This window comes from Armigeres subalbatus, chromosome 2 (assembly GCF_024139115.2).
Source record: "Armigeres subalbatus isolate Guangzhou_Male chromosome 2, GZ_Asu_2, whole genome shotgun sequence".
In the NCBI taxonomy this organism is placed as follows: Eukaryota; Metazoa; Arthropoda; class Insecta; order Diptera; family Culicidae; genus Armigeres; species Armigeres subalbatus.
In genome coordinates, this window is record NC_085140.1 from 250,475,087 (window position 1) to 250,501,882 (window position 26,796).

Genomic DNA, 26,796 nt, shown 5'->3' on the forward strand with positions numbered 1-26,796 from the left:
AAAAGTCATTTAATCATCGTATAATGTTCTGTTGAATTGATCTTTAACATATAAACTGCCTTTGTTGAAATTCTGAGCTCAATCGGGCATACCGAACCAATTTCCTGAACAAAAGAGTGACGGAGGTGTATTTTCCTATGAATTTTGGCTGAAACCACCATACAAACTTCAAATCAAATGCGCCAGCTTATGCAACAAGTTGCATTGAGCTGAAATTTTCAGAGATTGATTTTCATACCCAAAGGCACAATCATGGGGGGTGCCCCGTAGAATTCGACTACTTTTTTTTTCTCCCCATGCAAGGCTGGGCCACTCTACTGTATAACATACACTTTTCGTACTTTCCAACTTTGTCCACAACAGCAGTTAATTTTTTCAAAACGAAATCTAGATTTCGGATTTAGTGATGTGTACTTCTCCAGTCGATCGCTCTTCACTATGATTCACATCATCACATGTTTTGCTGCATTCGCTCGTAAAACGCTAAAGTGTACTCATGGTGGTGCTGTTTTTAACCGAAACGCAGAATTCTCCCTTTCTATCAATTTCCCTGTGAGCCTTCCACGAATATTGCAATTCCAGCCGCCATCGACCAATCTAGTTGGTTTATTTACGTTATTTGTTTTTACGGATGTAATTCGCCGCAGCTTACTGACCAGCCAACCGACGCGCGATGAGATGTACGGTGGAACGTGTTTTCCCTTGCAAATTGATGAACGCCCGCCCGGTACAACAAAATGGATGTGTTTTTTCGATGCTTTTTTCTTCTGTTGTTGATGACTATGACTGGCAATGAAAATCCAATCCAATCACAATGTTACCGCTTGCTCGTAGGCGGGGTCTGAATTCGATTTTGGATTTAAGGAGCTTCGGATCAAGTGGAGTTCGAACGTAGATTAAAATATTTCTCCCTTAACGATTTTGTGCTTTGAATCATTAGAAATCACCGGGAATCCGGGTTGGTAACTGCGCAATGTGGATCCAAGTGCTGAGCTAAATAATGTACACACCAAAAGAATGATTTCCGGTAGAATATGATAGGACGCTTGTTAAATTGATAATAAGAACTGAGCCCTGCATATTGGTACTTAGTTCGCAGTATGCTTATGACTGAACAATTTGAAAATGGCCCAGCTGAGGCTTGAGCTGGTACCATACGAAGCAATATCAGGAAATACATAAAAATATTATTCTCCGAACACTTCATCACCTTCATAAATATAAAATCTTTCTCTAGGGACCGGCACCGGACAGTCTCAGAGGTCCACGGTTGTCATCATATTTTCATATCCAACCGAGTAAGTACCGCCACGTCCGTCGTCCCCCAGCTTCCCAGTCAGGTAGCCCAGAACCACTCAGTCACAACAAAGTCTGTTGGGATTTCACATCACATAAAAAACGACTCCTCCCCCAACAGCCCGGACCAGCAGATATGATGTGCATCATAATGTTCGGTTCAGTTCCTTTTCCTCGAGCCGTCGTCGTTCCATGGAATGCCATGCAATGTCCTTCCGGTGTCCGGGTTCGGATCTTCTTTGAATACAAAATAAGACTGCCAAAAACATAAATAAAATTTTGGGATTTCATTTTGCCGACTATCTGCTCCCATCGGAGGATTCGAACGTGTGTGCAACTGAGCGAGTGGGGTGCGGCGGGTGGACCTGTCAGAGGTATTTAGGTCATACACGAATTCAACATTGTAGGTTGGGAAAAGTTTGAATACATTTGTACGAGGAATTGAATTTGTTGACTTTGTATACACGCATTTCAGCGAAGAACGGTTTTGGCATAACTGAGAGCACAAATGTAATTCCACAAAGGTGCAGTTCCAAAAACCGAGATCCACTAAAACATTTATCACCTCATTTGTTTGAAATTTTTCGCAACGGTAAACGCTTTAGGTCGCGCAGCCCCATTTTACTGGTTGATTGTTGCTGGGTTTGCGTTGTTTTATTTTTTATAATGCTTCCGTTTTTATGGCCGTATTTAATAAAGTCCATTTTATGGAACCGTTTTCTGCTGCTTTTGTTGTCCCGGGTGGGGAGCGGGGGCACTCACACCTACACTCTGCTGGGACTCATTTGAAAAGCGCAAACGGGCCACCACCAGCAAGCGGTAATGGCCCTGTCCACGTGCCCGACGATAAGCAATTTAAGGACACACATAAAATGTACGGCTCGTTTATTCGAGAGGAATAAAGTGGAGTCGAATAATTTGGCGTGACATTGGTAATAGCGGCACGAAAAATGTGTGATGTTGCCTGCGAAGGCACTGAATTAAAATTACCCATCAATCGTATTTATCATACTGTTTTCATCGCGCTTTTGGCTCATGAGTGGCAGAGAACGAATAGGTTGCCGATTTTTATTACAAAGTCAGCGCAGGAGTATAAAATAGAGAGACCTTTCCCATTTTCCATCATACCTACACTGATACAATCTCGACATAGAAAATGGGGCTAATTTATTACGCACTTTTTGCTTCCATGCGATTTGTGAAAAAGTGTCTTTTTGCTTTTCATTTCTTTGGTTTGGATAACATAAATTCAAAAGTTCATGGAGGAATGTCAATTCAATTATTGATTAGTATTTTGACACATACGCGTTTTTCGTTCTACTTGAGCTAGTCAATTGGTCTCTTCTTTATGACTTAAAGAATCTATATCGTCGCGCGACAGTGAATAATAATATATCAAGGGTGTCACAATGTCACATGTTTTGGAATAAATTACAAACGAATGACAATCATTTTTCGAATGTAATTCTTCCACATAGGTACCTACTTAGTGAAAGGATAAACTGAATAGTAACTCATTAATGCTTCATTATGTCGACGCTTTTTTGACAGTGCTTTCTCAAGGTCGACTCACAAACCAGCAATGAAATCAGTGCAAACTTTATGAAACTCTATACTTCAGCACGAAATTTCATTCCAGCCCTGTTGTTGTTGTTGCAAACGATATTTCGTCATAGATCAAGGATAATTGACTCAATTGCGTTCAAGTATGGTTGGAAAGCATTTTTGGCTCACTAAAGCTACTGAAAGCCAAACCATTCATCGTGCATTGTGTGGTAAATCTCAGCATCCATTTCTTATCCGACGTTTTTTTTCGAAAGATTCCAAAATAAAAATACTCTTTTCGCCAGACATCTCAAGTTCCTGAGAGACGGCATTCACCGAGGCAAAAAGAGACATAATTCTACTAAATAAATTTCCTATGAACAACACACACACATTACCGGATTCGGTTTTCCAACTCCAGAAGAAGCCAAAAAGGGGCATTTTAACGTGTGTCTTCACTGCTGAGGGGGGGCCATAAAACTGCAAAGTACAGTCGCTGGCAATAACAAACGTAAACATAAAATTTATACACGGGATAAATGCCACTTTATGATCGGTTGGGATAAGAAATTGTTTGCCTTTCCTCTACCGGAGCCAGAAGAAATGCGGTCTCTTAATACGTATCCGGAGTTTTTCGGATTACATCTCGAGAGCAGCTTTCTTCCATCGCAATGGCCTTCGCTTTTTTGGCCCCGCACTGCCGCAGTATCCAACAAAAGGGCAGGAATTAAAAGTTTTCCCTCCAGACGTGTACCGCCTCAATGAGACGGCAGCGATAAAAAGCTTTTGGAAATGTGGAAATTCGTAGAGGATGGAAATGTCGAGCACGTGGGATAATCAGACACATACGTCATCAAAATATAAGTAAAGACATTGGTTCAAATTTAATGAGTTAGTATTTCCCATTGTTGCTATAAAGGCTAATTTTGAAGAGTTTTATTCAACATCGATGTTTTTTTAAGGAAAGCATTGTGCGTCTTGATCAACAGTTGATTAAAACAACATAAACTTTACGAAGATAAACTTTTTCGTGAACGTTTTACAAACAATCCACGTCGTCTGAAAATAAATTTGAAGATTGGTGCGTTCAATAATACATGGAAAGAGGAAAGTTACATCAATTCTTAATACCATTGAAATCCATTGAATAGATTGTTCTTTTACTTAGACATAACATCCGTTCAACGTGCTGAAACGTACTTATCCAAATTGATTTCATATCCAAATTGGTTCTCAAGTCCAGCGTCATACCTGCAAATGGAAACAAAGATAATAAAGGATCAGTACAAGTGTCGGTTCAGTCTTGCTTAATCAGCTTTCAATTCACATTGCTTAGGTCTAATCACGACGAAATAGTGTTGTATGTTAGGTGTCAAGATTAATTTCAATATCCTAAGCCATATCACAAGTCAATAATCCTTTACAAATATGCTTAATCATTTAACCACCACGCATCCATTGTTTGTTGTAAGATTGGCAAACTAATCCATCATTAGAGCAGCGCGGCATTCCCTTATCTGGATATTCCATTCACAATAATTCCCCAGCACAAACGTGAATTGTGTGATATGCTTCCCAATCCATAGGACCAGGCGCGTGACACTTCTCGTTTTAATATGCGAAGGGATCTATAAAACGGTGCGGAATCGACTTTGATGCGGTTCGTAGCTACCTATCCTCAAGTGCGGTCTATTTTGCTTTGAACCGTCTAATTAAATATTCCGCCAAGGCGCTTTTCCAAACTAATCTGCTCACCGTTTTCGGCGAAAGCATCGGCAACCGTCGTTAATTACAGTAGAAACAGCTTCCGGGAATGATGAGGAAAATGGGTACACGTGTATTGAAGTGTTTCTTCAAGTTGAAATGGAATTTCAGAATTAGTGAAACATCTTTTTTTGTTTATTATAGGAAAGTTTACGATTTTTTTTAACTCAGACTCTTTATTTATGGTATAGTGCATGTTAGAATTATGATATTTTCGCTTCTACGGCCTTGCACTCATTCATAAAGACTTCCACCTGTGATGGCTTTCTTGCTGCAAAAAGTATGTTTTATTCTGCTGCTTTAATGTCCATATTGTCATTCAATTCGAGGAGCTTAAAAGCTTAAAAGCCTTAAATTTAAAAACTAAAAATTCAAAAATCCAAAAATATATTTTTTAAGGGACCAGGAATCTTAAATTAAAAAAATCTTAATTTCTCAAAACTCAAGAGTCTCAAACCCCAAAAAATAAAAAAATCAAAAAATTGAAATATTTCAAAAAATCCAAAAATTTACGAATAATTCAAAAATTTAAAAAAAGTACAAATATCCAAAAGTCTAAGAATGCCTAAAAATTTATGTTATCTAAAAATCCATTATCTCAAATCCTCAAAAGTACTGAAATCCATCAAAAAACACAAAAATCCAAACATTCAAAAATCTGAAACTTCAAAACCCTAAAAATGCTAAACTCCATTGATCAGAAGTACAAAAATCTAAGAATCCAAAAATACCAAAGAATTGAAATATCTATGAGTCTAAAAGTAATAAATCAAACATCCACAAAAATCCAAAATTACAAAAATTCAAAACTGCTTAAATCTAAAAACACTTATTTTTGTAATAATAAAATCCAAGAATTCAAAACTTTAAAAATCTAAATATCCATAACTTCTAAAACTCAAAAATTCAAAATACCAACAATTCAACATCTCAAATGACCCAAAAAACAAAAATCCCTAAAATAAAAAAAATAAAGCCAAAAATTCTAAACTCCATGGATCCGAAAATTCATAAACCTCTTAAAACTTCTGAAATTTAAAACTTTCAAAATCAAATTACTCAAAAATTGAAAAAAAAAAAAAATCCAGTCATCATCCAATAAGGGTCTGCTCACAATTTTTTTTTTGTCTTTAATTAGGAGACATGCAGCCCGAGGCTCCCTCCCCCATATAACGCGTAACTGAGAAAATTTTAAAGCATTTTCTTTTCTTTCTCTGAAGCATGTGGGCTTTGGTATTTATTGAACACTGTTAGAATAGGAACGGCACTTGATTAAAACCAAGAATATCAAGAAAGCACTTGTCCCACTTTGTTCTTGACTTCGGTAATGACTAAAATGATAACGGTAGACAAACCATTTTTAAATTTAACTGATTACCTATGTGGTTGAAGTGGTTCAGCTAAAATGCAATTGCTTAGAATGAAAACTCTCTTAACTTTGGTTTGGAAGATCTGAAATACAATACCAGTAAAAGCGTCGTTCCCGAGGTCGTTCCATAAAATAATATAATCTGTAGAAATCGTGAATATTCATCGTGAGACAAAAATGCCTCGAAATTTAGCAACAATTATTCGAACAAAACTCGCTGTCTTTTAGGATTCCCCAAAAAATACATCAAAATAGCCTGCTCTGAGGAAAACACTACAAAGACTAGCATGGGACAATTATGGGTAGTATGGTAGTATGGTAGTGAAGAGAAATACGTACTCATCATCTTGATTAAGACATATTAACAATCACTATAAATTTTTTTTTTCGCCTTATGCGTAACATTTGGTAGTACCCACCCCCTCCCCCACCTTTTAGTGTAACAAAGTATAACGCAAGTTGGACCTCCCCCTCCCTCCAAAACCGTTACGGTAATTTGTGAACAGACCCTAAGTTTAAACCTCTAAGGTCCAAAAATATAAAAATTCTCAAAACCAAGAATTCTGATTTTTTAAATCCAAAAATCCTTAAATCCAACAAAGTAACAATCCAAAAGTCCGAAAATTCCAAAATTTGAAAACTCTAAGATAAAAATTTGAATATGCTAAAATTTTAAAATCTAAAGACTCAAAAATCCAAAAATTCTTAAAAGGTTGAAATCTTAGAATCCCCACAACCTTAAATCCTAAAACCCAAAAATCTTAAGATATAAATAAAATTTTTGAATCCTTATATCCCAATATACTAAAATTCTAGAATCCTAAAATCCTAAAATCTTAAAATCCTTAAATCCTAAAATCCTAAAATTCTAAAATCCCAAAATCCTAAAATCTTAAAATCCTAAGATCCTAAAATCCTAAAATCCTAAAAGCCTAAAATCCTAAGATCCTAAGATCCTAAAATCCTAAAATCCTAAAATCTCAAACTACTAAAATCCTAAAACCCTGAAATCCTAAAATCCTAAAATCCTAAAATCCTAAAATCCTAAAATCCGAAAATTCTAAAACCCTGAAATCTTTAAATCCTAAAATCCTAAAATCCTAAAATCCAAGAATCCCAGAATCCTAGAATCCTAAAATCCTAGAATCTTAAAATCCTTAAATCCCTAAATTCTAAAATCCTAAAATCCTGAAATCCTAGAATCCCAGAATCCTAGAATCTCAAAATCCTAAAATCCTAAAATCCTAAAATCCTAAAATCTTAAAATCCTAAAATCCTAAAATCCGAAAATTCTAAAACCCTGAAATCTTTAAATCCTAAAATCCTAAAATCCTAAAATCCAAGAATCCCAGAATCCTAGAATCCTAAAATCCTAGAATCTTAAAATCCTTAAATCCTAAAATTCTAAAATCCTAAAATCCTGAAATCCTAGAATCCCAGAATCCTAGAATCTTAAAATCCTTAAATCCCTAAATCCTAAAATCCTAAAATCTTAAAATCTTAAAATCCTAAAATCCTAAAATCCTAAATTCCTACAATCCTCAAATCCTAAAATCCTAAAATCCTGAAATCCAGAAATCCTAAAATCCTGAAATTCTAAAATCCTTAAGTCCGAAAATCCTAAAATTCTAAAATCCTAAAATCCTAAAATCCTAAAATCCTAAAATCCTAAAATCCTAAAATCCTAAAATCCTAAAATCCTAAAATCCTAAAATCCTAAAATCCTAAAATCCTAAAATCCTAAAATCCTAAAATCCTAAAATCCTAAAATCCTAAAATCCCAAAATCCCAAAATCCTAAAATCCCAAAATCCTAAAATCCTAAAATCCTAAAATCCTAAAATCCTAAAATCCTAAAATCCTAAAATCCTAAAATCCTAAAATCCTAAAATCCTAAAATCCCAAAATCCTAAAATCCTAAAATCCTAAAATCCTAAAATCCTAAAATCCCAAAATCCCAAAATCATAAAATCCTAAAATCCTAAAATCCTGAAATCCTAAAATCCTAAAATCCTAAAATCCTAAAATCCTAAAATCCTAAAATCCTAAAATCCTAAAATCCTAAAATCCTAAAATCCTAAAATTCTAAAATCCCAAAATCCTAAAATCCTAAAATCCTAAAATCCTAAAATCCTAAAATCCTAAAATCCTAACATCCCAAAATCCTAAAATCCTAAAATCCTAAAATCCTAAAATCCTGAAATCCAAAAATCCACAAACTTCCGCGGACGAGACCGACACAATGTCCGACCACGTCATCGTTCATCAAGCCGCAGAGAAGCAACGCCGTCGCGAAGCAAAACACCTCGTCGTTGGATTTGTTGGTTTCATTACCGACATGGTGCTCAAGCTCAGAAGTGCGAGAAGAACAGAAGTGATAACCCCAGTGATAAGTGTTTTTTTCGACGGGAATATCGAAGTTTATACGCGCCCGAGGGAGAACTAGAAGCTGTCAGAACCAACTCTCCTACCGCATCAAGCGAACCAACATCAAAACAAGAAACCAGCAGTAGCCTGAACCATCTAGCAGAACTCCAAGAATACACATACACGACCAGAAAACATCAAATCGATACCTAATCGACACCGGAGCAGATATATCTGTCATCCCACCTACTCCCAATGAACGACTGAAATCTACATCATCGCACCACCTTTTGCCGCAAACGGAATACACATTCAGACATACGGTACCAAGCGAATCACCGTTGACCTAGGTTTGCGAAGACCATTTGCGTGGATATTTGTCATCGCGGATGTGAAATCTCCTATCATCGGTGCGGATTTCCTGAAGCACTACGATTTGCTCGTGGACCTACGGAGAAACAAGTTGATCGACCATACCACCAGCCTGGAAATCGAAAATATTCACGCAGTTACTCAGCCAGCAATCACCACTTTTGATGTTTCCTCTCCCTTCGCAGAGATCCTTGCCGAGTACAGGGATATTACCGTTTTGGATATGAAGCACAAACCAACCAAAGCAAGCACTGTCCACCAGATCATCACCAACGGCCAACCCGTTTTCTGTCGTCCACGCCGGTTATCTATTGACAAACTGAAGGAAGCAAAGGCAGAGTTCCAGTTCCTAATGGATCAAGGAATTTGTCAGCCGTCAAAAAGCTGTTGGGCCAGCCCGCTGCACTTAGTAAAAAAGTCGAATGGTAAGTGGCGACCATGCGGTGACTACCGGAACTTGAATGCAATCACTGTTCCTGACCGGTATCCCGTGCCACACATTCAAGATTTTTCGAGCATATTACACGGTAAGCGTATATTTTCCTGTATCGACTTACAACGCGCATACCACCAAATACCAGTAGCCCCCGAAGAAGTCCCAAAAACGGCTATCACAACCCCATTCGGACTCTTTGAGTTTAAGTATATGACCTTCGGGCTACGCAATGCAGGTCAAACTTTGCAGAGACTCCTACATGCCATTTTAGGCGACTTAGATTTTGTGTACCCATACATCGACGACCTATGTATAGAATCGGATGACGAAGAACAGCATAAACAGCACCTCCGCACAGTGTTCGAACGATTGAGGCAGAACGGCCTTGTCATAAATCCCGCTAAATGCCAAATTGGTCAGCGATCCGTCGATTTTCTCGGCCACCAAGTTACACCCGACGGAATTAAGCCGAAGCCCAGCAAAGTCCAAGCCATCCTGGATGTCCCGAAGCCAATAAACGCTAAGCAGCTGAAGAGATTCCTCGGAACCATCAACTTCTATCGTCGTTTCATCCCTCACGCTGCAGATAACCAACAAATTCTGCAGGCGATGATCGGTGGAAATATCCGGAACGACACTTCAGCCCTCGAGTGGAACGAAACCTCAATTGAGGCCTTCGAACGATGCAAGCACGATTTAGCAAATGCCACCTTGCTCGCTCATCCTTCTCTCGAAGCTAAACTCGCTCTCGATGTCGACGCTTCCAATACGTCCATAGGAGCCGTCCTACATCAGATCACAAACAATGGTCCTCAACCACTTGCATTCTTTTCTCGCAAGCTGAGCGTGAGCCACCAAAAATATAGCACATGCAATAGAGAGCTAATCGCTATATACGAGGCAGTCAAACATTTTCGAGACACTCTAGAAGCCCGAGAGTTTTGTGTCTACACGGACCACAAGCCCCTTACCACCGCTTTTCATCAGCGACCGGAGAAGGCCACCCCAACACAACAGCGACGGCTCATCTTCGTTAGTGAGTACACCACAGACATTCGGCACGTATCTGGCGAAGCAAACAAGGTCGCCGACATGCTTAGTCGCATCCATACTATAACTATCAACGATTCGATCGACTATGACCGCATGGCTGAGCTGCAGAAGCAAGATCCCGAACTGAAGCAATTTTTGGAATCCCCACCAACTAACACCACAGTGAAGCTGAAGCTACTGAAGTCTCCATTGGCGTCTACGCCAATACATTGCGACATCTCTACAAGAGCTATCCGTCCCTTCGTCCCTCACGATTTTCGGCGTACTATCATGGAAAAGATGCATACCGTATCGCATCCCGGGATTCGTGCGACCACTCGGCTTATCTCTGAACGATTCGTCTGGCCTTCTATTCGCCGTGATTGTAAGCAATTCGTCTCACGATGTATCCCCTGTCAAAAATCGAAAATACAACGACACAACAAGGCACCGATATCTCGAATCGCAACGCCAGACATTCGATTTGCGCACATTCACATGGACCTCATCGGTCCGCTGCCACCATCCGAAGGTAATATGTATTGTCTCACCGTTATCGACAAATTTACCCGATGGCCTGAGATCTTTCCTCTACCAAACATGACGGCACTCACCGTAGCACGTGCTTTTATCAACGGCTGGATCGCACGATTCGGCGTCCCATCAAATGTGACAACAGTTTAGGCAACATAGGCAACATAGGCAGTTTGAATCCGAATTGTTTCGCACACTAATGAGAATGCTTGGAATTACTCACTTGCGAACCACCCCATATCACCCGCAAGCAAATGGTCAGATCGAGCGCACACACCGCCAACTCAAAGCAGCAATAATGTGCCATCAAGCTTCTCGTTGGAGCGAAGTGCTTCCTATTGTGCTCCTGGGAATACGATCGTCGTTGAAGGAGAACCTACAAGCAACCGCATCAGAGCTAGTATATGGTACAACGCTTCGGCTACCTGGGGAATTTTTCGTTCCTGTTGAGAGCAAATCACCAACACCTGAATTCGTCGCCGACTTGAAAGCGACGATGTCGAAGCTGAGGCCAACACCAACTAGCAACCATTTGAGAGAATCTGCTTTCGTGCAGAAGCAGTTATCTACATGCAGTCACGTTTTCGTAAAAGTGGGAGCAATCAAACCACCACTTACGCAGCCTTACGATGGCCCATACCGAGTGATCCGTCGAAAGAAGAAAGTTTTTATCGTGGATGTCAATGGCAAGTCCTCTGCGATATCCATCGATCGGCTCAAGGCAGCCTTTATACAGGCAGATGAGCAAATTACCGAAAGACAACCAACACAGCCAGCTAACGAAACGACAGAACCAGGTGCATTTCAAACACGATCTGGTCGTCGCGTGAAGATCCCTCGCCAATACTGGTGAATCTATGGGGGGAGTACTGTGGTGTACGCGTCACATCAAACACATTACACACCCAAAAAAGAATTTGTTACACATACACATCCTTGAATATCAATTCTGTAAATATAGTTTTTAGTGATAATCAGACAGCCAACCTCGACGGTCAATTCTATCGTCCGGAAGAACGATTCCATCTTGTCCATAAATCGTAGGAACCAAGTCCCTACAAAGGTTTAATTTTTGCCTAAAAATAATATTTCGAGGGGGCAACAATAAAATGTCAGGAAATCTCATTTTCAAAATATTCTTTAGCAAATCTGAGAAGTTTTTAATTCTTTTTTTGCAATTCCTGATCATAATACCTACCTGGTTTACAGTTGTCATTTGAGTGATAAAACGGCCTACTTTTCCATACAAACAGAATGGGTGCTTTAATGACCATTATGCAACTCAAATGGGTTGCATAATATTCATTATAGCACTCATTTGGGTGCTATAATGAAAAACCTACATTGGGACAGTAGTTACTTGACTACATTTAGCTGAATTAGTTTGGGTGAGTGTTAAAATAGTGTACTCTAAGAGTTTCGTAATAAATGAAATGGTTTGTTGGACATAACATCACAATTTTCCAAAGGCAATTGCATCCATCACTTCATAGCTTTTCAAGCTATGCAATTTGGCACGATAAGATGGAATCTTATTGTTCTCTGCCGCAACATAATTTATTGGCATGAATGATCATGTGGAGTAAATTCGATTGTACAATTTTGGTATAGATTTATCATATTAAAGCCCATTTTTCATCATTGCAAAAAATAGCGTGTGCAACTCGTTGCACAACTCGATTTTTTCAGCACTCGTAGTACAACTCGTAAACGTACAACTCGTGCTGAAAAAATCATCTTTTTGCAACTAGTTGCACAAACTACTATTTAAATGTTATTATTACTTTTGTTTACCCCCCTTGAACTATTAAGTATTACTAGCAATTGGTATGTATCGATCCATCTTCTGCCCCAAGTTTTTTTTTTTGAACATCACCTGCCCCACTGGGACATTGCTGCATCGCAGCATGGGTTAAGCACTTCCACATTTATTAACAGCGAGATTTGTGAGTCCACATTTATTAACAGCGAGATTTGTGTGTCGTTTTCACATCCAGTATAATGACACTCTCATGCACAGGGATGTCGAGAAAATGTCTAATCCGCAAATTATTCTGACGAGAATCGAACCCAGTCACCTTCAATATGATCTTGCTTTATAACCACGCATTTCATCCTCTTGTTCAAAAAAGTCCTCTTTGCTCCAAATTACTTTCGGCTTTTACTTGCGTGGGCCATTGTGCTTTTCACATGTCGTAAGGATTCAAAAATATACGAATTACTCACACTTGCCACATTAAATAACCGCAAAAGTGCCGATAGAAAATTGAGCTACGGGCCTATTTTTTTTCATACCACTTGGATACAGCGAACAGCGGAAAAAGAACGAAAATAGAAGAATCGGAATTGCGGGGCTTGTCCTTGCCAAAAATGGAGATTGATGGCTTTCACGAAAATGTCCTCCTGAATGCCGGAGGGGCTTATATTGCTCACGTAGTAAATTAATTTCGATTTGCTCCCCCCGGCAGCCACGAATAAAATTATCCAAGCGTTGCCGGGGAAAGGTTCCGGTAGGATGGAAAAGCCACTTTGTGGCAACGGAAATTTACCGGTGTGTGCGATATAATGGAAGCGGAATTTTGGTGATTTTCTTGGAAACGAACACCACTTCGGATACGGTTGTGCGTTTTGAAGATAGTAACGGATTATGGGCAAAAAAGTTCAACAAAGTCCTGGATTACTTTCATGCAAATTCTTCATCATTTGTGCTTTGTAAAATTTCCATTAGAAATATAATTTATCAATCATCATTTTGTTGTATCGAATTAGAAATCAAAATAATGTTTATAATCACTACTGCAAACGTCTGCAAACCCTATAACGTGGTAAACCAGAACTTCGCTAATCCGCTAGTCCCAGCACAACATGATGAACCGCAGTCTGTTGCTGGTTGCATTGCGTTTTCACTGCATTTTGAAGGAAGCAAATGATTTATGCTCCACACATCCATTTGTCTAATTTCACTACATATTTTATTCATTACAGCATACTTCACCGGCAGAGCAATCCCTCTCGCGGGATCCACAGTCAGTGGCACGGCGGCGTCGGCCCTCGTCGAAACGAGCTGGATGCTGAGGAATCGGCTGCTCTGTCCGCCCGGTCGCTCTGGATTCGTCCGTCCGCTGCATTGGTGGTGGCATGCGAAGGGAAATTGCATAAATGAGGAAAAATTGCACCCACTAGGATTAAAAACCTAATTGAGTTGGAACTGACGCCGCCACGGTGCTGCGGTGGTTGCGGGTTGAGAACATATCGTAACTAGTTGACCGCCGGACCCCCAGATGGGGAAATTGAAAATGTGTGAAAAATATGACTCTGGTGATGACGTGCGAGAGCGTGGTGGCACGGTGTGGCAGCGTAATGTGATTTAAAGGAGTTTGTTTTTATCGTTATTGAAAAAACTCAGTTATGCGCGTAACAGCCGCTACCACGGGATTGCGGTATGGAGTGTTACACTTGAAAAGTTGCAGTTCTGGTGTAACATTCTCGGTTTCATGGAAGAGAATCCTGTAAACCGCAGTTCTGAGACACTTCGTTGTTATTGCTTATGGATAATTGGGACAAAAGTGCCCTTGCTCCAAGTGGTCTCACACACGTTAGTAGATTTCCTTATATGACATTTTCAACACAATTCCCCTCGCGGTATGACTGGACATCTGGCTATTTGGAGAGAAGTATGTCGGACAGCATTGTTTGTTACACTGACGGCTTCCTCCTCGAAGGTAGAGCAAGGGTCTATTCGCGTGAGCTGCGATTGGAACAGTCACACTCACTGGGTAGACACTGCACTGTCTTTCAAGCGGAAATATTTGCCAAATTATGTGTGGAGTGAAATCTGCACTGCAGCAATACATTATGGGTAAAGTAATATACTTCTGTTCAGATAGCCAAGCAGCTATTAAAGCTCTCGCTTCGACCAACCCAAGGTCGAATTTAGTAATCGCACGTCGAACTCTAATTGAGGAGCTGAACTCAGATAATACTTTACACCTTACATTCACCTGGGCATTCTTCCATAGCTGGAAACGAATTGGCTGATGAGTTAGATCGTAATGGAGCATCACATGACTTTATTGGTCCTGAGCTAGCTATTCCAATTAAGGGTATGCGATAACACATTTTTTCCTAACGAAACGAAACGAAACGAAATTTAAAATTTCTATGTCGATTCGATACGAAACGAAATAAAGATTTACTTTCGAGACTTCGAAACGATACGAAATCAAGGTCCATTTAATTCAAAATTTTACGAAACGAAACGAAATTTTTTTTTCGCGGAATTTATTGAATTTGTTTTACATTATGTACGTAATTCTGATGGAATTTTTTTGAAGTCGAATAATTGTTTTGCGACCAATAGAGTAATAGTAACAGAAGAAGCAGTATGTGATAAATTGCCGCTTATATAGGGGAGTTTATATAGGGGAGATATGTATAAAATGCGCCGGTTGGGTAAAATGCGCCCCCCCTTTTCTTGGTATATATTCCAAATTTTGTCTTAAAACCGTAGACAGCTGAAGCCAAAAAAATGTATGCCGTAAAACGAAAAAAATCAGTCAAAACCTCTGTATTATTTTTTTTTTAATAAAACATTGTTTTGACTCTTTCCAACGCAATTTCGGCGTTTCTGCCCTCAATGGTTTTCTTTGGATACAAAAAATATGTCCATCTCATTACCATCAGTCTGAGACATCGACTAACTGAAAGGATAGAGTTGACTCTAACCTTGTGCGGAATAGTTAGAAAATTTTGGTGAAAAAAACTGGAATATTTTGATTAACATTTTTGGGTGGCGCATACTGCCATGGCGCATAAAATCGTTTTATTGCAATCAGTGGCGTAGCCAGAAAATTAGTCTGGGGGAAGGGGGGGTTCTGAACATTTTTTTTCCGAAAAAAAAAATTCTTCTAAAATTTTCTCTTTGGGGGGGGGCGGTCTATGCCCAAAACCACCCCCGTGGCTACGCCACTGATTGTAATATTTCTGGCTTCACATGGAAATGTTTGGACCATATAATGACTTAGGTTATTGATAAACACATCGAAAACATGTGTTTTCGAAAGAAATCATTATTAAATTAAGTGATTAGCTTAGGGGCGCATATTGACCGCATCTTCCCTACCTTTGGCGAAAATGTAATACCTCAGCATTTGTGCTGCTTTCACAGAAATTCATCGTGGAGTGTGTGCTCCTAAATCTGATCAATTTTATATCAGTTCAGTTTTATATCAGTAATAAATAGAAAATGTAGGATTTTTTTTGTCTTCGTTAAAAAACCGTATTTTACTTAAAAATTCTGTAATAATGCTGAATCACACTTCATATTGTCTTATCAGCGTGGTTTTATTATATTGAGCTAACTCGAAACCATAAAATGAATGCATATATTTTATTTTTTATCTAATGGGATAGGGCTGTTCATACATAGCATACATTTGCTTACTAGAAGAATCCTCTGCATCTTTCTAAAATGCACAAGGATATATAGGGGAACTGGATTTCATCTCATGGCTCCTATGTTTATCTCATCAAAAACAAAGCAATGGAAAGGAACTTGATTTGTTTCTTATTTTTGTGATTTTTTCAGCGGTTAGCACGCATGTTTACAAAAAGAAGCGACGAAATTAGTGCCGTATTTCTTTGTTCCAGGATGAGATGAATATATGTTCAGTGAGATGGAGATCGGAACAGTTCCCTTATGTGTGCACGAAGTTACCCTATCCTATCCACTATCCTGTCTTGAGTCTTGGTCTACTTACGGCTCCGCCCAGTAGTTTGAATAATTAATTATAGTCGAATTTAATTACCATTCTGCTTTCAATGCACTGCTTATATAGGGCAAAACACGGAGGTAGCGAACCCGTAAGCAGAGACACTTACGCGAAGTCCGCGGTTTATAGAGAGAATCTACTTTCCAGTTTCCTCCTTTTGTAATCCAGCAGACCAATAAATAGGTTCGCAATTCTTTTTGAGCTTCCCGGGGGATGGCTTTTTTGACGAAGGGCGCGTCAAATCTATTGCAACTGTGGGGAAAATTACCCATCAACATAGGAAGAATTTTTTAAAAGTATTTGAAAACAGAATTTCTGAAGGAATTCCCAATGGAATTGTCAGAAATAATTTAGAAAAAAATTGGAAGCAATTTCTAGAAGAATTCACTAAGATTTTTTTAATGTTCTAAGAAGTTTTGAAGCAATTCCAGGAGGATATTTCAAAGAAAAACCTGGTTTCATTTGTAGAGGTTTTTTAAAGGAATTCCTGGAGAAATTCTCTATTGAATTCTTGACGGAATTTTTGATGGTATACTGAGTTTCAAGGTGACTTACCAAATTAATTCCTGAATGTATTTCCTAGGGAATTATTTAAGGTATTTACGAAAAAATGTAGAAATTTTCGAAAGAAGATTCCTCCAGGAAGTCCTTAGGAAATTTCTTCAGTAAACCATACAACATTTCTGCAGAAATAATTCCGGTAATAATTTTAATTTGTATGAATTTCTAAAGAAATTTTCGAAGAAATTTCCAAAGGTATTTGAATGTTAAACTTATTTTCAATTAGAAAAAACACTTAAACAACGGTTTAAAAAAAAGAAGAAGTATACAAACAAAATTTCCGAAGATTTCCTAAAAGAATTTCTGAACAGATTCCCGAAAGAATTCTTAAAGGAATTTAAAAAAAAAATTCAAAGGTCCGCAGGAATTCTCCACTAAGGAATTTTCGAAGGAACATGCGGAAATTGGGAAAGAATTCCTGGAGAAAGAAATCGAAATTTCGAAAGAATACCAAAAATATCTTCGTAGAGTTTCCGAAGAAATTATTTGAGGAATTACTGGAAGAATTTTTATTTGATATTCCTAAAAGAAATTCGTGAAGGAATTTCAACAAAATCCTGCTCCAAATTCCGAAGGTTTTCTCCTGAAGAGATTTCCGAATGTATTCTTAAAACAGTGTCCGTGGGTATTCCTATAGAAGTTCTTGGAGGATTTTCCATGGGTATTTTCTAAGGAACTCTTAAAGCAATTTCCAAAGGAATTCCTAAAGAAGTTTTCGAATGAATTTCTGAAGAAACTCCCAAACTCCATGAAGGAATTTCCGAAGCAATTCCAAAAACGATATTCAAGGAAATTTCTGAAGGAACTTTTGGAGAAATTTCAGAAAGAACTTCCGAAAAAATACCCAAATAAATTTTCAAGGGAATTCTTGGAGAAAGTTCTAAAGGAATTCATTAGGGAAATTCTAAATTAATTCTTAGAATTCCTTTTTCGATTGTCTGGGGAATATCTTAAGCAATTTCTAAACGAATTTATGGATTTCTATACGAAGTACTTTCCAATAAACTTATGTGGTGTGATGCGGAAATGTCCTAGTTGATGATGTAATGTAAACTTTTACTGTGGAGATACAAGCTACAGCTATTAGGTTCACACCATCAGTCTGACGTTAGCTAGCAATTGCACAAAAAACCCTAAAATTCATAAAAAGCATAATATGCCTTGCTGTCTGATTTTTTTTCTCAGCTCAAAATTGTTCACGCCGGTTCACGCCGCCGCCGCCGCCGCCGAACATTGCTCACGGCGTGGCGCCGCCGACGCCGCCGCCGCCGGTTTAAAAATGGCCTTACGCCGCCGCCGTTCACAAATACTTCGGCGCACAGGTCTATTATCAACTCCTTTCGCCTTGTACCGGGCAGATGCATCCATTTAAAGAAGGCGCTACCCCTCCCTTCGCTTTATACCGGGCAGACGCGTTCTTTTCGAGAAGGCATTATCAACTCCTTTCGCGTTATACCAAGCAGATGCATCCATGTAAAGAAGGCGTTACCCCTGTCTTCGCCTTATACCGAAGGCGTTACCCCTCCCTTCGCTTTATATCGGCAGACGCGTTCTTTTAAAGAAGGCATTATCTACTCCTTTCGCCTTATACCAGGTAGATGCATCCATTCAAAGAAGGCGTTACCCCTGCATTCGTCTTATACCGGGCAGATGCATCCATTTAAAAAAGGCACCCCATGGGTTCAGGTTTTAAAAATGAGTACAATATCGGGTTCGGGTCGGGTGCGGGTTTGTGAGACAAAAAATCGGGTCCGCGTCGGGTACGGGATTAAGAAATAAAGTACTGAAAATTATTTTATTCAGTTTTGTTAATTGTGAGGCTAGTTCGTTGTTTGGGCTTACATTTTTTTCAATTTAAAGAGAACCAGGAAATATCTAGTTTGATTTTTTCGGGAAAAACTTTTGTGCAGGCGTAAATAATTAAATTATGTCGGGTTCGGGTCGAGTACGGGTTTACGAATACAAAAATTCTCGGGAGCGGGTCGGGTTCGGGTTTGCATTAAATCCAAAATAAAAATAGCCCAGATTTCATGTAATTAAGCAGAAATCGGTATATATCTGAATGATAATTATTCTAACTGCATTCCGCCAAATGGCATTCCGCGGAATGATTTTCGGTGAAAAGGTACATTCCGCGATCTCGGAGGCGAGCCAGCCTGGGGCTGCAAGTCTCCTTAATAAAGCTAATAAAAAAAAAAAAAAAAAAAAAAATACATTCCGCGAAATGTCTTTCGGAAAAAAGGTGCATTCCGCGAAATGTGTTTCGGAGAGTTGATACATTCCGCAGAATGTCATACCGCGAAAAAAAATTCCGCGAAATGGTTTTCGGCGAAATAGTATACAACCAAATATTCCTACAATGGACATTCTCGTGTTTATTTTTTTATAAAATTGTAAAAAAAAAACATCTAAACTTACTTTTTATAGCATTTCTAATGCATGTAATCAAATCATTGGACTGTAAGGTAGGTTCTCTCGAGGGAATTTTATTGCAAAAAGTTTACATTGTGCTGTAATAATGCAAAAATGGCTGGAGGGTCCACTATTGGTTGAGGCTCCACTATTGGGCACTTTACCTTAGACCGATTCTCTCTACAAGGTAGCCTGGAATCGTATCTATGCCACTAATATATAGCATGGCATTTCGCTAATTTTCGAATCGTAGGCATGCAAATATTTGATTCTACCTCATCTATGCATTCCGGACAGTTCGGGTACTGTTCAATCCCGAACCTATGCAAGAACTCCCAAGTAACAATTTCCATGCTTCTTGGGTTTATTAGTTTTAAATTTATGTACATTTATTATAATTAAATTATAGCGGATTTATAAAAGCAATCGCCATAGCTAGTTGCTCAGTTTTATTGTCGATCTTATTGCTATCAATAAACCTCTCATAAATATGCTGAAAAAGCTTCAAACGTCGAACGCTTATGGACCTTATGAGCAGCTGCCGCAGCCAAATTCCCTTTTTTGCGGTGATTTAGAGCGCCTCCACGGGAGTCCCCATCTGGGTCCCTATCGCTATTTCCGGGCCCCTAATAGGGACCCCTTTTTACATCGGAGGTATCTAAACGGGAATGTAAAATAAGAACGCAACTCAAATTAGCCGTGAGTTTCCAAATTTAGCGCCCCATACTGGGTTGCTAAATTTCTATACAGGGTTGCTATTTCGTAAAACGTCACTTTGGTATTGATAAAAAATTGCAGAAAATCTGTTTTTCTTTTTCAGGAATGCCTCAGAAAGTTCCTTTAGTAATTGTTCAGTACAGTGGCGTAGCCAGAAAATTGTTCTGGGGGGGGGGGGGGGTTTAGAACATTTTTTTTTCGGAAAAAAAATGCTTCTAAAAATGTTGTCTCTGGGGGGGGGGGTTTTTGTCCAAAACCACCCCCGTGGCTACGCCACTGGTTCAGTATGTTCTTCAAGTAGTTCCTCCAGAAAAGCTCCCGCAAGTTTATCTTTTCTGTCGTTCTTTTAAAAATGATTTGTTTTGGAAATTCATCTTGGATCCCTCCGGGAGTTTCCCAGCATTCTTTGTGTTCTTTTAAGAATCTTTAGCAGTTCTCCCAGAATAGTTTAAGTGTTTCTTCCAGATTCTCTCGGGATTTTTTTTTTATTAGAAATGGCCTATAATTTTGTTGTGGTTTCATTTGAAAACTCTCCGGATTCTTTCGGATGTTGATACAATTTTTTTTCTCCGAGACAACCTTCAGAAAAAAAACTGTGGAAGAATTCCTGCTGGATTTTGTCAAGAGATTCTTGTGGGAAATTTCAGGAGGAATTTCTTCGACTGCAAGTATAAATCCTCGAAAGAAATTTCCAGGAGGATGGAAGTCCAGAAGGAATAACGGTGAAAAAAATTACTACGATGGGTCTCCAGCTAGCCTTGCGATCAAAAGCGTAGAATTTTGTTTTTCTGTTATTGCATGGAAGAATGAATGGTAAAAGGAAATGTCAACCATTCCCGTCCCTGGTTCAGATTCAGTCTATGGATCCCGACTTCACTCGACTTAGAAAGTAGCAAACATTTCTAGCCGTTCTTTTAGAATTGTGGTGTTATGAGTTTAACGGCAAACTGCAAAACCTGCACTGTTCCATTAAAAAAAAACAAATTTCTACAGAAATAAGTTCAAGTTCTGATAGTTTTTGGAAACTAAAATGGACGATTTAGAAAAGAAATTTTATATTCGCAGTACGCAGTCTTTGTTAATATTTTTCAGTACAATTTCTAATTTTCCATGGAATAATTCCATTTTAGACTTTTTTCGTTATTTTCTCTTTTTTTATTCTTCCCCCTTGTACCTACCGAGAGCTAACGAACAGAAAATAAATTTAATACCTGCTACAGAAAAACTCTGACCAAAAGAATACCTTCTCCAATATCAAGTAAATACAACATTAACAAGCTTAACCGCTCTTAACAAGAGCTGCAAAAGCATTTGATTTGCAGAAGCAAACGCCCATGTCAGCATAAGATAAAGTTCTCCACCGCGATTGGTTATCCGATCTTTCATAAGGTTGCTCAATACTCATACCCCCAACGGAAATTACTCTGAGGTAGATGTGTATGAAATGTTGGCAAGAGACTAAGGACCATTAAATGGGTTCTATTATGTACCCGATGTGCCAATTATACTGAAATGCTGCTAATTGGGTGCAATATTAGTATGGTGGCGCACCAGTTCACTCATATCGGCAGTCGAAACTTTTCTTGATAATTCCATCAAGTATTACATAAATTCCTAATTACCTAAACGAGTCTGGTTGAAACAAACAAAACAAAAGAATTCCGAAAAACTCTTATCCATCAGCGATTTTACCATCCAATGATGTCTAAAGATCAAACAAAATGCCAATTGACTCATTACATGATGGACGTTGACGATGGAAGATGTGCGCACAAAAGTGGACAAACTCATCTAAAAGTGTGCCGCTCGCCAGCCAACCCTGACCTGCGGCCCCTTTCCCGTTTGTTGATTACTGTCCCTTTCGATGCGCTTTCGTTACTCCCCACCCTACAGTTCACCCATCCGGGCTTAAAGTAATGACAGGTGTACCAGACGCTGTCGGAAAAAAGTTTGATTGCCGGTTGTTATTTTCGCTGAAGTTTTCTCCGGCACTACATGGAAAGTGAACAGAGTATAGATGATTGTTTCGGAACAGTTTGAGAAGTTTTGAAGCTAAATGTCATCATTTCGGTAGATTGACACTAATCCAGAGTTGAACAACACCCCTCCTACGAGCGCTTCACAGCAGAAATCGAACCCAAACCAACATTTCTTCCAACCATATTCCGTTCCAGATGACATTTATTCAAGGTTCCCACCATCAGTCCAACCGACCCGAGCTTTTTGTCATTCCGAATAGACTGTTTCACAAGTTTCGCAAATTGTTGCGGTGTCACAGCTGCCACTGAGTAAAGGCCGCCCACAAAAATCATCAATCATCGCGCTTTTTGCGAGGACCCTCGACGTCGAATTGTTGTGATTTTTGCGATGCCACAAGCGCTTCCCCCAAAAAGTTGGCGACACTTGCCCTTCCCCCGAGTGTGGAGTACCCCGCCCAATAGAATAAAATGTCCCGGACATGGCAGTGAATAAATGGCGATGACGTGCTGACGTGGGACGGCGATGCGACGGGCTAGTGAAAGTGTCGCAACATGTGCGTAGTGTCACCGTGCGGTCGCGTTCGCTGTCGGTCTCTGGTTTTCCTTCAAATCTTGATGACAGATGCTGCTGGACTACTGCTGCGATAGGCATTCGGAACCTATGATGAAAAATGGAACAGTATAAATTTGAAGGACTATGGAGCGGGAACACAAAGTAAACAAAAAGAGAAAGCTTTGTGTAATCGTGAATGTGAAAAACATGACTCAAAATTGCCAAGAACCCAACGTAGGCTAAAAATTTGAAGATTCAAAAAAGTTGAATTTTATAGAGTTTAAACAGGCCCAGGTTCTACTTCTCCTATTTATAATGGTATTCATGGACTTTATCTATTTAGCAGTGTTGGAGCAAAAACCATACTCAAATATCAATCATCGTGAGCAAACTCATTTTCAATTTCTGAGAAAACATCGCGCTTGAGTTTTTTTTTCGCAGGTTTAAACTCATTTTCCGAACGTAATTTAAATCCAATCGGGCGCAATTTATTGTTTACTATTGCAAGAAAATTCTTTGTTTCATGTTTTACAAGATGTAGTGCATAAAACTTTGAATCTTCCATGAGTTTTATAATTCCGAGTTTTTTCTAATACTGTTATTATGGGTAATTGGGGTTCTATTGCCATTTTTATTTTAATCAAGCGAAATGGACTCTGCAATTCCAAGAAATACACTCCAGTCACACTTGACTATTAAAAAAGCTTTTTTAAGGGGTTTTTCTTAAGTAAGTAAATCAATTGCCTTTAAAATATATAAACAGCAAAAATAAGGGTTAGGTTTGACGGAAGGGCCTTTTCACTTCAACTCACATTCTTAACAAAAACCTCACCTCATTATTTGATACACTCTTGCCCTCCTGCGAAAAACCGCCCCGTTTCCACCCACCAAACGCTAAATGACGGATCGTTCCCGAATTCCTACCGAATGCTGCGGGTGAAAACTTTGAAAATAAATCTAATCCTGTCCGCCCTGGGACGCTCAGTTCAACTGCAAATCGACTGAGGCTGACGCTCGGAGAACTCATTCCGGTGCCCGCCCGATTCGGATGTGACAGTTTGCCTATGGTGGTGGTTGTCCGCAAATTGGACCGACAGCCCCACTATTCGGTCGCATACGAACGGACCACGACCGACTGACTGGTTTTCTGGACTGGTTCGATTCTGGTCGTTCGAGACACGGGATCGGCCCCGGTGAAATCAACCGCACAAAAGTTTATAATTTATTTCTGAGATCCTTTTAGTCGATTATCCCCACCGCAGGGCACGGCAAAATTGACTTCTTTCCGATGTCGTCCCGGCCTGTACCGGGCGGCTGCCGTGTCCCGTGTTGAATCGAGAGCAGTCCACCGGACCGTGTGCCCCCCTCGAGCTGTTCCCTGGGAATGGGAATGATTGAGATGTTCGCTGAAATGCACAATCTAATCAATCGTGTCCATTTGCTAAATAAGATTTGCGGGGGACGTCCGGATATATAGCGGGAAATGGTCCTGATTGGGCGCCTGAGATTGTGAGAAGCGAGAAGTCAATTCCTCCAGGGATGAAGCCTGCGTGGGTGAAGTGACGAAATTGTCGTTTCAATCGGAAGTGGCGAGTTGCTGGTGCAGTTTGCTATCGGGGATTGGAATCATCGAGATATTAATGATTTTTCGTAGTCCGGAAAGATTAATCCCTCGTGAATTATTAATTACATTGCTTTTAATTTAGGTTTCATTCTTCTTCTTCTTCTTGTCATTATATCTTCCACTGGGACATTGCCGCCACGCAGCATAGTATTCATTCAGTGCTTCCACAGTAGTTGATAGCGAGGTTTCTTAGTCATGTTAGAATTTCTGCATTTGTATATTATGAGGCTATGTATCATACATTCATGCGTACTCAGGAATCGAACTCTGCCATCTCCAGCATGGTCTTGCTGTGTAGCCGCGCATCTTACCGCAAGGCTGAGTGAGGCCCCTAATTGAGATATCCGTATATATTCTCTTATTTTTCAACATATGTATGAGGAATCTTGAATCTTTATTAGAATAAACGGAAAACGACTTTCTCTTGAAATAACGTTCTTCTCAATTGTTTGGATATACTAATCCGTTGACGATCTAGAAAGGTGCATTTTTCAATGACCATAATTTCGAAATAAACTTCGTCCTTATTCATAGGTTGCGATCAGACTTAATTGAAAATTTGCCATGATTTCTGCCGAAGTGACACTTTGATGATAAAAATTTAGCAATTATTTAGCAAACCAATGTATTTTTGACCCAGAAAACAATTTTTTATTTTGTCAAGTTAATAGCAGAGTTTTTTGATAGGGTGCCTTGCCACCTTTCTCAAACCAAATCATCAGTACGAATATTATTTGTGAATTAGTTAGTTTGAAACGGGTATTTGTTAATAACTAAGCACTTAAAATATGATAGTTTCGAATGTTTAAAAATGTTTACCCCGCATAGAACGGTGCAAAATTTCATCTAAATATCGTTATATTTAAAATCAGCGAAACAGAAGCAAAACGATCTCATTTTTTCTAAAAAGTACCGTGAACAGCTGCACTTGAAAAAATTTCTGAATGGATTTTCTTCTTTTTCTTCTTCTTATTGACATTACATCCCCCATTGTGACAATGCCGCTCGCCAGTTTGTTCCAAGTTACCATTTTTGCAATCGTATATCGAAAGGCTAATAACACGATGATACTTTTACGTCCAGGGATGTCGAGAAAATTTCCAACTGGAAAATTTGCTAGCTTGGACCAACCAGCCACCTTCAGCATGGTCTTGCTTTGTAGCCGCGCATCTTACCCCATGGCTATGGAAGGCCCCTTTAATGAATGGTGAAGGAAAGGAGCTGCAGAGTACTCTTGGTCTTACAACAGGCTCTCATCACACCATCGGCATCGAGTGGGAGCGAAATGTTTGAATTTTGTTTTTCAGTCTCTAAGATCATTTCCAATAAAATAAAAAATAAGCAAAAGTCTGCTTCTCTCTTGAGTAGTGGATCCCACAGCAAACACTTCATTCAATTACTATTCCCAGCAGCATTTTGGTTTTATGACAAATTTGGTTTGGTGACAAATCGGAATGTGGAGATGATGATTGAGATGAAAATTATGCGAGTTATTAAAGGGAACGTTCCTCAACGCAGTCTAATCCACGTCTATGCCCCGACGAACGATGCGTCCGATGGCGTGAAGAACGCGTTTTATCAGAGCTTTTATTTAGCGTACAAAGAATGTTCAGAACACGGTTTTCATGTACCTATTTTAAGTAAATGTAGTCGCGCATATGAAAAGAATATATGTCTTTCGTTTTGTTATTGATACGGAAAACTTTCTTTCGGCTACTGAAAACGCTATAATTCTTGGGGGTGGATCATTTTCCATCAAGTCAATTGACATAAGGCTTTTTGTCATCATTTTTTAATTGCGTCAAAACTGAGGACAATTTGGCATTCACTGTTAGGTCGTCACAAAATTGATTACAATGATCGACAGAAAATTTGTATCCGCGATGCTCGTGTGCTGCATTTGTAGCTCAGTACTTCAGAAATCGATTAATGACTGGCGATAGTTTGATTGATTGAAAAAAAAAATGGGGATTATTTGGTCACAACGCTAAGAGATTTTTTAGGACTCTCGAAAACTTTGTTACGTTTTGAAACCCACTAAGCAAACCAAAAGACGTTTTTGGAGTTTTATGAATACATCTGAAAGAATTACAAGTTCTTTCACATTTAAATTGTAGTTACCTCTCCTTTAAATCCCTGGGGATGCCTTGATAATCCTTTCCGAAAAGCCATGAATCTTTTAGGACCATGTTAGAAAGCTAAAGATCACACGTTGGGTTAGTGAAAAATAATAAAAAAAAACTCTGAAAATAACTTAAAAATATTGAAGATTGATTTCTAAGCAATTTCTGGCCAAGGAACGGCATCTGACTGACCATTTCGAGCCATTGCGACTGGAATAAAAGCGTCCTGGCATGACGAGTAAGAGTTATATGTATCTGAAATCTATTCAATGTCAACCGATAACACCAGCCCCTACATTTCAAAAGATGGCATTTCAAATTATTTCAAGAGAACCGCTTTCA

The 26,796-nt window shown here is 39.1% G+C and overlaps 1 protein-coding gene across 2 annotated transcripts in view; it reads right to left on the reverse strand.

The window, feature by feature from the left end:
• Positions 1-26,796, reverse strand: part of LOC134212064 (hemicentin-1-like) — a 707,443-nt gene that overhangs the window by 562,929 nt on the left and 117,718 nt on the right. The window contains exon 2 of one of the 2 annotated variants that reach the window (XM_062689570.1): positions 4,042-4,092. The exons of the other annotated variant lie outside the window; for it this stretch is intronic. Coding sequence (XP_062545554.1) covers positions 4,042-4,092 — 51 coding nt within the window. The remainder of the gene's footprint in view (positions 1-4,041; positions 4,093-26,796) is intronic. 2 annotated transcript variants of the gene reach the window in all.